Raw genomic sequence first — 13,393 nt, forward strand, 5'->3', positions numbered from 1 at the left:
GGAGAGGGCATGTCCAATCTCAAAGCATGGCATCAAATTTCTTCTTTAAATATTATGTGGATACAACAGAACTCATCAGGGAAAGAGATCTGCTCCATGGGCTGCCAGGTGCCCAGCCTTAGGTGGAAATGGCAGTGGCTGAAAGGATCCTCGGCGGATAGTCAGAAGAGCTCAGGCCAATGGTGTGAGAGGCGTGCTATCGGGCACGCAGGCTGTGGGGAGATGGCACTCGGGGCTGAGGCCTACCTTTGTGCAGTTGTCACACACAACATCCCGCACGGACTCTGATGAGATGAAGTGGTGGAGGCAGTGGTCCAGGGTCAGCGGATGGCCCTACAGCACGAGAAGAAAACGCTTTATCACAATTTAAAGGGGAGCTACTGACACGGCGAACAGATGGCACCACGAATCCCAGAGCTTTCTTTTTGCTCACGGAGGCAAAAAAGCATCACAGACACAACTGGCTGCCTTCTGAACAAACCTGGAGCTCAAGCACCCTAGACTGGCTCCCACGATGGAGTCACGGGTATGAGGACATAACGCTGCAGACAATTATGGACTCCCACACTCTTTTAGATATTTTTGAATGTGAGATTATTATGTGTATGCATGTATATTAAAAAGCCAAAATTTCTGCAGCAAGAGACAAACCACCCATCTCTTCTCCCCCCAAATCGGGTCATGGTACTACACATTAAAACTGAATGGGTTCAATCAACCACAGGTCTGAGTAACACATGATGCTAGCTCAGGGGTGGGCAAACTTTTTGACTCGAGGGCCACAATGGGTTCTTAAACTGGACCGGAGGGCCGGAACAAAAGCATGGATGGAGTGTTTGTGTGAACTCATATAAATTCAAAGTAAACATCATTACATAAAAGGGTACGGTCTTTTTTTTTTTTTAGTTTTATTCATTTCAAACGGGCCAAATCCGGCCCATGGGCCGTAGTTTGCCCACGGCTGTGCTAGCCTGTTGAGCTGCACAAAATGTCTCAAAGCCCTTCAGACTCCAATGTCTCCAAAACAGACCCCAAATGAACCATAGGTCAGTACATACCCAGGTGGCAGCTGGAATACTTAGTGAAAGGCTATCAAAGGTATCGAATCGAACAGGACTCTGAAACAAATATTGCAGAAAATCCAGAAAGGACAAGTTCAATTCAAAACTTTATAGATGGGAAAATACATGCTTATTAAAGTTTAATATTTAGAGGTTCAACACTAACATAATGAAACATAATGTACTTACCAAGAAGCACATTCTACTGAAAACCACCTTGTAAACATGCAATGCAATAATACTAATCAGCTTGGAAAATCTAAGTGACATGGCTGACCCAGAAATTTTGGGATTTTATCCTAAGGAAATAACCATGGACACAACTACAAAGATGCTTGGCACAGCATTATCTATAACAGCAAAATGTGAATCGTTGGAATTTCTACAGAATGATTAAATAAATTCAATCATGTCCATGGGGTGAAGTAGAATACTATATTAAAAGTAGAGTAGTATAAGAATGTGTGATTATGTGGAAAGATGTGTGTTTTATTATTAATTGCAAAAAAAAAAAATGCTAAAATAGGGTAAGAGTTCCTGCATTTGGTGATGGCAGAGTAGCTTGATTAGACGAACTCTCCTTGAGATAACAATTGTAGAATCTGGACCCAAACAAAACAAAACTATATGAATGACTGGAGAGCTACCAAAAGCAGGCAGAAATTGAAGAGAAGTCATGTCTTGGAAAAATAGGAGCTCCATGGGTGAGATTTGCATTGTGTGGCTTTTTGTCTGAAGGTCTCCCTAAAACAATGTACAAATTTGGTGAAAAACATAGATGCACAGATTCAAGAAATGCAGCAGACTTTAAACAAATACAAAGAAAACTATGTTTATGCACTGAATGGGCAAACTACTGAAACCCCCAAAATAAGAGGAACTCTTGTAAGCAGCCAGAGAAAAAGGGACACTTTCTATACAAAGGGATGAAATGACTGATGCTGACTTTGCATTAGAAAAAATGCACATCAGAAGACAACAATGCCTATAAAGGGATGAATATTAAATAAACCAAATGAAACCAAAACAACAGCAACCCCAGATTCTATACCCAACAAAATTATTCTTTTTTTTATTTAAAAAAAAAAAGGCAAAATGAAAAACATTTTCAGACAAATTAAATCTAAGTGAAATTGCTGCCAATAGACCTGCAAGAAATGTTGAAGGAATCCTTTTAGGCTGAATGGGAAAACCATCAAACGCACTTGGGTCTACAGAAAGGGCTGAAGAAAACTGAAAACAGCAAATGTAAAACTGTTTTCTTTTTATTTTCTTTTAAACATATTTAACTGTCTAAAGCAAAAAGTATGACAGTATTATGGGATTTGTGAGGGAAACATATATGACAAAAATAACACACAAAGGATGCAGGACTAGAACTATATTTTTATAAATTTCCTGTATTTCGCATGGGATATAATATTAACTCTAAATGGTTAAAATTGCATGATTTCATCATTAACCCTTCCCCCCCAAATTTAAAAAGTACAGCTAAAAGCCAACAGAGAAATTACAACAAAATACTAAAAAATATTCTAAGGAATCTAGAATAAAACTTCTGGAATCAGTAAATGAGTTTTTGCAAGATCGCAAGAGAGAGGGTCAATATACAAACAACTGTATTTCCATATACTAGAAAAAGATTTTAAAATCCCACTACAATAGTATCAAAATACAAATAAAATGCAAAGAAAAGAGATGAATGGGAAAGTTCTAGATTAAAAGATATTTAAGACATATGAATTGTAAGTTATGGATCATTTTTTTAATCCTCACCCATTATTGATTTTAGAGACAGAGGAAGGCAGCGGGGAGGGGAGAGAGAAAGAGAAATGGGGAGTAACTGCTAATAGGTCCAGGTTTTTTGGGGGGCGGTTGATAATGAAAATATCCTAAAATTGTTTGAGGTGATAGTTGTACAATTCTCTATTTCTGTATTATGTTGAAAAATTTCCAAGTAAAAATATATTTTAAAACCTCAAAAACAAAAAAACAAAACAACAGTCCTAGAATCTGCTGTGTCCACCATCAGTATAGACCCAAACTCAGGACTTGAATTCTTGCAACCCACAGTGGGCCTGTGGCTCTTGGTGCAGAAGATGCCACCTGAAGATCAGTGAACATGTTAGTACTGACCACAGGGGGGCAGTCTGTCCACTAAGGACACAGGCGATCACAAACGGCATACACCAGTTAGTCCACACACTCTGACCCTTCCTGAATCTTAACCTAAAAGAAAACATGGCGAGAAAATATAAAGCACTGGTGTATTTACCTGGTGTTCACAGTGTTTGCAGACCATGTTGCTAGTAAGTCTCCCATGAAAAGGATGCTGAGATTTCCAGTGATTGGATGTGGGATGAGGTGCCCCTGCAACACAGAACATCTTTGGATCTGCCACCGCCAGCCCTCTGGTACCAACCTCAAAATTCACCCTCCTTTTTATCTGTTTATTTTTATTTATTATTGTTATTATTATTATTATTTTAATATATTTAATTGATTTCAGAGAGGAAGGGAGAGGGAGAGATAGAAACATCAATGATGAGAGAGAATCACTGATTGGCTGCCTCCCTCACGCCCCCTACTGGGGATCGAGCCTGTAACCTGGGCATGTGCCCTGACCAGGAATCAAACCATGACCTCCTGGTTCATAGATCAATGCTCAACCACTGAGCCACGCGGGCCAGGCTACCCTCCTTTTTAGTATGTGGTAGCAATCCTCTGTTTAGAAAGAAATACCCTTGAAAATTAAATTAAAAATAGCTTTTCTTATTGATATACATAACAAAGACAAGCCATTTCCTTCACAGGAGAATTTATACGGGTCCTTAAATGTGGTTTCTGTATAATGGGTACAGCCACATTTTAGAAAGGAATTTGTGGTTAGTGATGTCTTTTCATAAACATATGCTTAAAATGTTTGAGATGTCAACAGGATACCATAAGTGAACATTCCACAAAGCAAGATAACCTTCTGAAATACCATCAGAAGCAGCAGATTCTGAAAGACACTCTTTAAAACTAGAATGGGGGTTAGTGGAATAAACAGTGTGATGTGCTCGTTAGACACACAGGCCCTAGAGTCCGGCTGCCCTGGGCTTATTAGCTATGTCATATCATCTCTACAAGCCTCAGTTTGCTGACAATGGGGATAATTACTGTCCCATTATCACCAATCTCAGGGGCGTGCCGTGGCTGGACCAGCTCAGCCACTGCAGGTGGATGCACAGACACTGAGATAATCATGTGGGTTTTAAAAATATATATATATTTCTATTGATTTCAGAGAGGAAGGGAGAGGGAGATGGAAACATCAATGATGAAAGAGAATCATTGATCAGCTGCCTCCACATGCCTCCTACTGGGGATCAAGCCCACAACCCAGGCATGATCCCAAAGGTAATCATTCTTATTGCTACTAATGCACAAAATAATTGATGTCTCTTTTTTAATATCTATATAAGTTTAAGTCTTAAGAAAACAACGATTTCCTTCTAAGGAGCACTGTGATCATCTGTAGTCAGCTGGCCAAAGTGGAAATGCTGAGAACATGAGTTTCAGCTTACGAAGTTCCTCACAGGGTCACTTCAGGAAGGTAAAAAGAGCCCGGCTGGTGTGGCTCGGTGGTTGAGCGTCAACCTGCGAACCAGGGGGTCACAGTTTGATTCCTTGTTGGGGAACAAGCCAGGACTGCAGGCTCAATTCTCAGTAGGGGGGTGTGCAGGATGCAGCTGATCAATGATTCTCTCTCACCATTGATGTTTTTCTATCTCTCTCACCCTCTCCCTTCCTCTCTGAAGTCAATAAAAATATATATTTTTTTAAAAATGTAAAAATAAAACCCTCACTTGTAGTTGAAATAAGTCCATTTGGAGGAAACTGAGCAGGCTAAGATGGGAAGGAATAATTCAAGATGTTCACAGAGGGAACCATTTAAAGCTGTCTCCAAAACACAAATTCCTTTGGGAATACACACAGTTCAAGCTGGATTAGGTGGCACCAGAAAAAAAAATTTAAATGAGCAAATGATTGTCATATCTAGAAAGTACCCATCTTATGTGCTGCAGTTCAATGGGCAATGACTACCTCTTGTGCGGCAGGTGATCTGTGTGGGAGGGACTTCCGGCTGCTGCTGCAAGGGAAAGAGAAACAGCCTGAAGACCCCACTGTAACCCTTTTGTCGCCCTCAGCCCACTCCCTAATCTGACAAGTTTCTGTGCTGACTGTACCACGAAACCAACTTCTCACAAAGGTTTCTAAAAGCAGCCTGATCAGCCTCTCTGGTTGGTTACTGTGCCTGTTCCTTCATCCAATGCAATCAAAACACATTTCCTCTCTCCGAACATTACCCCCCTTTACCGGTTAACTTTTATAACGTTTCAGGGAAATGAAGATTCACTTGGCATTCCCAGGGCTCTGTGTTCCCCTGTATATAAAGGGGGGTGAGGAATGCATTTTTCCCTTTTTCAAGCAGCACAAATTACAGCCACGAATCATTCTGAAGTCTTCCAAGTCACCACCTGCAAAGCATGCAGTTTCAGACCCTCTCCCCGCCCCACCCCCACTGCTGACTGTGACTGAATCTGACTTGTGAGTTTAAACTTGTACAAAGATAATACTTATAGTCCCTACACCTATTAAATATTCATGGTTTACCTCCAGGGAATGCACATCAAACAAATGTGTGACCCGGGGCTGGCGGTCCCGCTCATCTTCCAGTGACGAGGTAATGACGTGGAATAACTCGTGAGCATCCTGCCAAAGGGCACAGCGTCCTTCAGAGAGGCCCGAGGAGGCCAGGGCAGCCCCACGACCATCCCCGTGCGGGCCACTGGGCAGCCCCCTCCAGCTAATGTGGACGGGACTTGCTTCCCACCTTCTCAGGGCCCGGCTCCTTCAACGGAAACAGTTCTGTCCTGGACATTTTCACAATGAAGACCCTCCCCAGCCGGAGAGCTCACTAGTGGGAAGGAGTCTCTAAATAAACCTGTTTTGAATGTTGTGTTCACCTGCTCTTCAAAGGAAGAGATCTGCCATCTGTACATCCTTAAGACGTCCAACAGGCAGCTTGCATCCAAGACCTCATCATCAGTAACTTCTTGGCAGGATAGAGCTGGAAACAAAAATGGTAACATACTTATTAAATTCATCAGTGGAAGACAAATATGATTTCACTTATATGTAGAATCTAAAACACAAAGGAATAAACTCAGAGAGAGCAAACTGATGGTTGCCAGATGGGAGAGGGGTTGGGAGGTTGGATGGAAAATATAAAAGGATTAAAAGTACAAATTGGCAGTTACAGAATAGTCACAGGGATGTGAGGTACAGCATAGGAAATATAATCAATAATATTATAATAACTATGTGTAGCATCTGGGTTACTAGACTTACCAGGGTAAGTTACAGAAACGTCTGACCACTATGCTGTACACCTGAAATTAATCTATTGTCTTTTTGTTGTTGTTAATCCTCATCCAAGGATATTTTTCCATTGATTTTTAGGGAGAGTGGAAGAGGGAGGGAAAGACAGAGAGAAACATCAATGTGAGAGAAACACACTGGTTGCCTCCTGCATGCGCCCTGACCAGGGCCTGGGCCAGGGAGGAGCCTGCAACCACAGTACATGCCCTTGACCAGAATCGAACCCGGGACCCTATGGTCTGCTGGCTGACCTTCTATCCACTGAGCCAAACTGGCTAGGGCATATCATATTCTGTATCCTGCTCTTTTAAACTTAATATTATAGCTTATATCCTCTCCCAAATTAGGAAAAACAAGACTTCATAAAGATAATTTGAATGGCTACGTACTACTCATGGATTGCTTAATCATTCTACCAAGGGACACGCATACTCTCTCCTTTCCCCCGCTTATAACTAGGTGTTGGAGATCTTTGTGCATACACCAGCAGCTCCCAAACTGCGTTCTGTTGAATGTCCTCAGGATGTTAACAGATGTCAATGTGGTAGGTAGGAGGAAGGACAGTTCTGCAGTCAAATGAAGTTCTGTATTTAAAAATGAAGTTAGAGCCCGGCTTGCATGGCTCAGTGGTTGAGCATCGACCTATAAACCGGGAAGTCATGGTTCGATTCCCTGTCAGGACCATGATGCCTGGGTTGTGGGCTCGATCCCCAGTGTGGGGTGTGCAGGGAGCAGCCCATCAATGATTCTCTCTCATCATTGATGTTTCTATCTCTCTCTTCCTTTCCCTTCCTCTCTGAAATCAACAAAAATATATTTTTTTTAAAAAAAAATGAAGTTAGGTAAGTGACTTCTTAAAATCCCATGTATATCGTGACTCTCCGGGCTCAGGGCCAGAGTCCAGCCATTCCCACCCCCTCCCACCCCACTCAGGCTGGTGTAAATCACAGTCCACATTTCTAACTGTTTCCTTGAGCCAGGCTTCCAGACAAGGCATTGCTAAGGCCAATGGTGTGGAACATTCGGCAAGCCATGACTGTGCAGCTCCAAACCGTCCCCTGAAAGTTCCCCTCCCTCCCTCCCAACAGTGTGTAGGAACATGTCATCCAACAGCTGGTCACGACCAGGATTTGTTTTTCAATCCTTGCTGACAGGAAAAAAGAAACAAAAAAACCCCAGGGTACCTCGCTGTTATTTTATGTCAGTTAGGATGCATGTTTGAGTGTCTGTTAGATACACTTTTTATCTATCGAAATACAATTTGTATTATTTTTCTTCCTTCCTAGGCTAACACACTTTAAAAAAAAACAAAAAAAAAAACCTTTAATGTTTTCAAAACCAGAATCTTCGATAATCAAAATGGTAATGTCACTGGGTTTTCTTCTTCCCTAGAAATCTATTACTCAACTGATAATTTTTAGAATAGCTGGTGATATATTTGATTTTGATTTTAAAGTAGCTGTTTGAATCTACTGGGCTCTTCGTGGTTTTCCCCGTAATGGCCTGTACGATCTTTTCCTGCACTGAGGCTATTAACCCTTTGTCTGCCATCCGAGCTGCTGCTTTGACAATGCCCACCGTCCCCCTTCGATGCCCAGCCAGATACCTTTCAGGAGGTGCAACAGTGTCAGGGATAAATACTGGTGTGGGGGGGGCTCCTTCTGATCCCCGGTGTACTGCGTGGTGAACTCCTCCAGCCACCGGATGAAGGCGGGGCAGGCAGACAGGCCTTGCAGCAGGGAGTTCATGAAGCAGGTGTTCCCCAAGTTCACCAGGCCAGGCACAAGCCCTAGACGTGGGGCGGGGAAGAGAAGAGCACATCACCTTGGACCCACTCCCTTGTTCTCTCCCATTCGCGACCCAGTGTCTGCACCGTGGCCTTGGATTTGAAATCTGAACGTGAGAAAGTTCTCATCCACGGAGATCCGCAGCCAGGCATTCGGTCCAGGCTGAGCCCTGTCCTAGCACTGCTCCTTCAGGAGACGGCAGCGACAGATGGACAGGCCCCCGTCCGTCTGTGTTACTTCTGAAACCCACCACGGAGTCCGGTACAGTTCGGTTAACACTGGATGTACAAAACCTCATAGTAAAACCTCTCTTTCCCTCCCTCATCCTCTCTCTCCTTTGGTAAAAAAGCAATGTTTCTCAGCACAGAAGAAAACAATTGTTCTGTTGTTGCTCCTGGGACAATGACTGTGTTCTTCTAATCAGTGGGAAAGACACTATAGCAATTCCGATCAGTCTTTCTGCAAAGAGACCAACAAAATCTGGCACATTTCCCTCTGCTGCTGACATTTTAAAAAAAAAAACAACAACTTTTTATTATGAAAGTTCTCAAACATGCCCAAGAGAAGAGAGGATATATAACGAATTCTAATAACCATTCTCAGGTTTAACGAAGATCAACATTTTGCTACACCTATTTGCCCCCCTCGAAGCTGACTTTTAATCAACAGAAGTACAGCAACATTTACAAAAGGGCACATTTTTACAAATAAGGAAACAGATGTTTGTGTTCACGAAGAAACTTGAAGCATTTAGTAGTGACTACCAGCTAGTCAGTGAAACCCCAAATGCGTCATATAATTAGTCAGTTCTAATACTAAAAAGCAATGCTGCCACTTTTACTGCAGGGTATAAAATCTGGAGCACGTAAATTCTATTTTGATCTCAGCTACCGGTGATACTAGGGACTCTCTCTTTCAACTACCAACATTTTCTAATATCACAACTGGTATGATGCAAAAAAAAAAAAATTAACTTCTGCCGAAACCGGTTTGGCTCAGTGGATAGAGCGTTGGCCTGCGGACTGAAGGGTCCCAGGTTCGATTCCGGTCAAGGGCATGTACCTCGGTTGCGGGCATATCCCCAGTGGGGGATGTGCAGGAGGCGGCTGATCGATGTTTCTCTCTCATCGATGTTTCTAACGCTCTATCTCTCTCCCTTCCTCTCTGTAAAAAATCAATAAAATATATATATAAAAAAAATTAACTTCTGCTTAAAAGAAAGTACTATTCAAAAACTAGAGATACAAGAGAACCAAAAATGCCCTCCCCTTTTTGTACCGTTTTGGGGTAATAAGGGTTTGGGTCAAGCCTATACACCATGGTGACAAGTCTAAGCCTTACCTTTTCTACGCTTCTTTCTTTCCGTGATGGGACCCCAAATAACATATATTCCTGCTGCAAGAGCAGCGGCGAGTCCACCTATAACACCCCAGTTCTTCATGACTTTATACCTAAGAGAGAAAATCAGTTTACTGTCTTCCCTCATCACAAACACATTCTGTGTGTATACAGATATATGAAGAAATAACATTCCGTCAAAATAATCCACTGGCTCCTGGCCGGTGTGGCTCAGTGGTTGAGCATCAACCTAAGAACCAGGAGGTCATGGTTGGATTCTCCGTCAGGGCACATGCCTGGGCTGCAGGCTCCATCTCCAGTAGGGGGCGTGCAGGAGGCAGCCGATCTATGATTCTCTCTCATCATTGACGTTTCTATCTCTTTCTCTCCTTCTCCCTCTCCCTTCCTCTCTGAAATCAATAATAATAATAAAAAATAATAACGCACTGGCCCACCAAATACTTAATTTTCAAATTAAAGTAACATATAGCATAGGATTATGTCTTGAAAACCAGCACATTTAGACATGAGGATTTACAACTAAGTCAGAGCACAACCTGCCAACAGCCCAATCTCACTGAGAGGAGAAGCCAGGGTTTTCCTGCTCTGCCCTCACTCCCCCGCACACTGCCCATCACACCACCTCTCCGGTCTTTGCACTGCTGCTCCCTCTCCCTAAGCTCTCCCCCCACACCCCTGCGTGGCTCCCTCCTTCACTTCCCCTCCACGTCTAACTATGAGACGCTGCACTCCTGGTCCCTCTTACCCAGTTTGACTTTTTCTTTTCACCTTCTAATAGAAAATTCACTTATGCACTGTTTATTGTCTGTCTCTCTGAAATGGAATGCAAAGTTCCTGAGGGCAGGGCCCTTTGTCTGTTCAGTCACTGACACATCCCGAGTGCCTAGATCAGGGGTCCTCAAACTTTTTAAACAGGGGGCCAGTTCACTGTCCCTCAGACCGTTGGAGGGCCGGACTATAGTTTTTAAAAAAAAAAAACTATGAACAAATTCCTATGCACACTGCACATATCTTATTTTGAAGTAAAAAAACAAAACGGGAACAAATACAATATTTGTATTTGCATGTGGCCCGCGGGCCGTAGTTTGAGGACCCCTGGCCTAGACCATTCTTGGCATGTAGAAGGTTCTCAATGATAGCCACTGAATGGTTGTGTGCTGGAGAAAACATAGAAACTGGGTCATTTAGAGTTCTAATGGAGAGGGGGCACACAATAGTAAATAAGATGTTAAGTATTTATTAAAGATTCTTCATTTTAGGTTTGTCTTGGACACTGAAGTTATTCTTTTACTGCACATGTAGAAATTTCACCAGCAATTTAAGACTGTTTTTATACAAAGTTATGCATTTCCACAGAATAAAGCAAACCATATATGTATATGCATATATGGGCAATATACACTTTGCGTGTGTGTGCATGTATATGTATATACGTATATATATATATATATTAGATATGTGTGTATGTATATACATGTGTATAATATATCCTTATTTTAATATCTGAATCATGTAAATGTTGTTTTGATCTCAGCTACTGGTGATCCTAGGAATTCTATCTTACAACTACCTACATTTTCCTACTGTTATAACTGATACGATGCAAAACTGATCACTGAGTTTCAAAATAAATATTTGTCTTCCCACGCAGAGTCCGTGGTGCAGAGAACTAGGTTAAGCAAGTGGAGTCACATTAATCTGGTCCGACTCTGGCTCTGCTGCTCCCTTTGGCATCATTTCACCTTCTAAGCTTCCGCTTCCCAATCTGTAAGATGGGGACACTCATGAGCCCTACCGACCTCACAGGCTTCTGGTGAGCAAAAAACAGGCGGGAATGCACAGGGTCACAGTACGGGTAAATGTCGCCTGCTAGGAGAATGATTATAACCTTAGTTTATTTATGAAAGTCATTCTTGCCGAAACCGGTTTGGCTCAGTGGATAGAGCGTCGGCCTGCGGACTGAAAGGTCCCAGGTTCGATTCCGGTCAAGGGCGTGTACCTGGGTTGCGGGCATATCCCCAGTAGGAGGTGTGCAGGAGGCAGCTGATCGATGTTTCTCTCTCATCGATGTTTCTAACTCTCTATCCCTCTCCCTTCCTCTCTGTAAAAAATCAATAAAATATATTAAAAAAAAAAAAGGAAAAAAAGAAAGTCATTCTTAAAGTTTCTTAAGGCACCGCTGTGCTGGCTTTTACACAACAGGAGTGTTCACAAAGGGCCTGGGAAGATGAACACGGACCGGCACTGAAATGGTAAAGCACAAACACACAGGCTGCCAAAGCCCCTTCTCACACACTAACATTTCCAGGTGCCTCCTCTACGTCGGGCACCGTGATCATCTCAGCTCACCCCCAAAAACAAGCCTGCGGAGCTGGGTTCCGGGATCACCTCCTTCTTTATAGATGAGGAAACTCAGAGTCGTAGCCAACTTGGCCAAAGAGGGTGAGACCGTGTGGATCTGAACTTGGGCCTGACAGGCTGCCAACCCTGTGCTTGGCACCACAGGGCTCCGGAGGGAAACGGAAGGGCCGCAGCGTGTGGAAGGGTGGGACAGAGAACTTGCCCATGTCCTTGGCAGGGAGGGCAGGGACAAACCAACTCGGGAAATGCCATGGCTCTGCAAAAAGACAGCAGCAGGAGGAGAGTATGGGCCCTGGGAGTGAAAAGCGCGGGCCTCTCCCCCCAGGTCGGCTGCAGGGCCATAGGCAAGGCGACTCAAGACACGTTTCCCATCTAGGGTGGGGGGGTGGGGGGGGGAGGGGGGGCACTGCAGAGCCGGCGATGGCTCCCAGCCTGCGACTGTAAGCTCTTTAGAGCTGCTCCCGTTCCAGAGGCAGGAAGCTGACCTGAACAACAGGTCTCAGTCATTCGGGGACAGGACTGGGGGTACAGGGCTCGGCTCTGACGCCTGGAGCCCGTGGAGGGTGGCTAAGAGGAGGGAAACAGGGGGTCTGACCATGGGGGACGATACTGGGGCGGGGTGGGGGCGGGGAGCCTGGCAGGACCTTAGCCGGCCTGGGAGCTTTAACAGGTAAAGGCGTCCTGGCTGGTTTAGGGACCCCCTTGCAAAAACAATGAGTTCCTAATAAGATTGGGGACCCAGACCGAATAGGCGATCCCAAGACGGGGACTGACAGGAATGGGGGAGGGGACGGGGGTCGCGCTGGCCGGCCCCCCCGCATTTTGCAGGATTGGAACCATGCGGGGCTGGAGCGCTTGACAAGGCTGGGGAGCCCTGGCGGGCCAGGGCCTGACATGGCTGGGGACCCATAAGGATTGGGGGGATCCTGAAAGGATTAGGGGGACCTGGAAGGCCTGAGAGGCACCGAGAGAATCTGAAGCCTTGCCAAGCCCGCGGTTGGCAGGGAGGGCAGGGACGGCATGGGGGCAGTGACAGGCCTGGAGGAGGCGCCGGCATGCTGGGGTGGGGCACTGGTGAAACCTGGGGGCGCTAGTAGGACTGCGGGGTGCAGACAGAATTGGCGTTGCCGAGGCCCCGGAGGCCCGCCGCCCCTCCCGCCTCGGGGCCTGGGCCTGCAACCCCGCAGGACGCAGAAGCCTCTAGAATGCTCGCTCCGGCCTGGGGACCCCGACGAGGACGTGAAAAGGCCGCCGGAGGCCCGAGCTGGGGACTCTGGACCCGGCCGCTCCGGCCGCCCCGCCCCCCAAAGCTCACCTGACGGCCGCCCCGGTCCGCAGGAAGCGCTGGAGGGCCCTGTCGGCCGCGCTCATCGCCTCCCGGGCCCGGGAGCTCAGCAT

General features: G+C 45.0%; 1 protein-coding gene across 1 annotated transcript in view; it reads right to left on the reverse strand.

Annotated features, from left to right (window-relative positions):
- USP30 (ubiquitin specific peptidase 30) overlaps positions 1-13,393 on the reverse strand; it is a gene marked incomplete at its 5' end in the record, with an annotated part of 19,383 nt that extends 5,990 nt beyond the window's left edge. The window contains 9 exons of the mRNA XM_081114158.1: positions 247-333; positions 1,059-1,118; positions 3,337-3,431; positions 5,151-5,196; positions 5,721-5,819; positions 6,074-6,177; positions 8,095-8,277; positions 9,617-9,726; positions 13,311-13,393. Of these exons, the coding sequence (XP_080970284.1) occupies positions 247-333; positions 1,059-1,118; positions 3,337-3,431; positions 5,151-5,196; positions 5,721-5,819; positions 6,074-6,177; positions 8,095-8,277; positions 9,617-9,726; positions 13,311-13,393 (867 nt within the window). The remainder of the gene's footprint in view (positions 1-246; positions 334-1,058; positions 1,119-3,336; positions 3,432-5,150; positions 5,197-5,720; positions 5,820-6,073; positions 6,178-8,094; positions 8,278-9,616; positions 9,727-13,310) is intronic.

The sequence above is a fragment of the Myotis nattereri genome, assembly GCF_964212035.1.
Source record: "Myotis nattereri genome assembly, chromosome: 19".
Taxonomy (NCBI): Eukaryota; Metazoa; Chordata; class Mammalia; order Chiroptera; family Vespertilionidae; genus Myotis; species Myotis nattereri.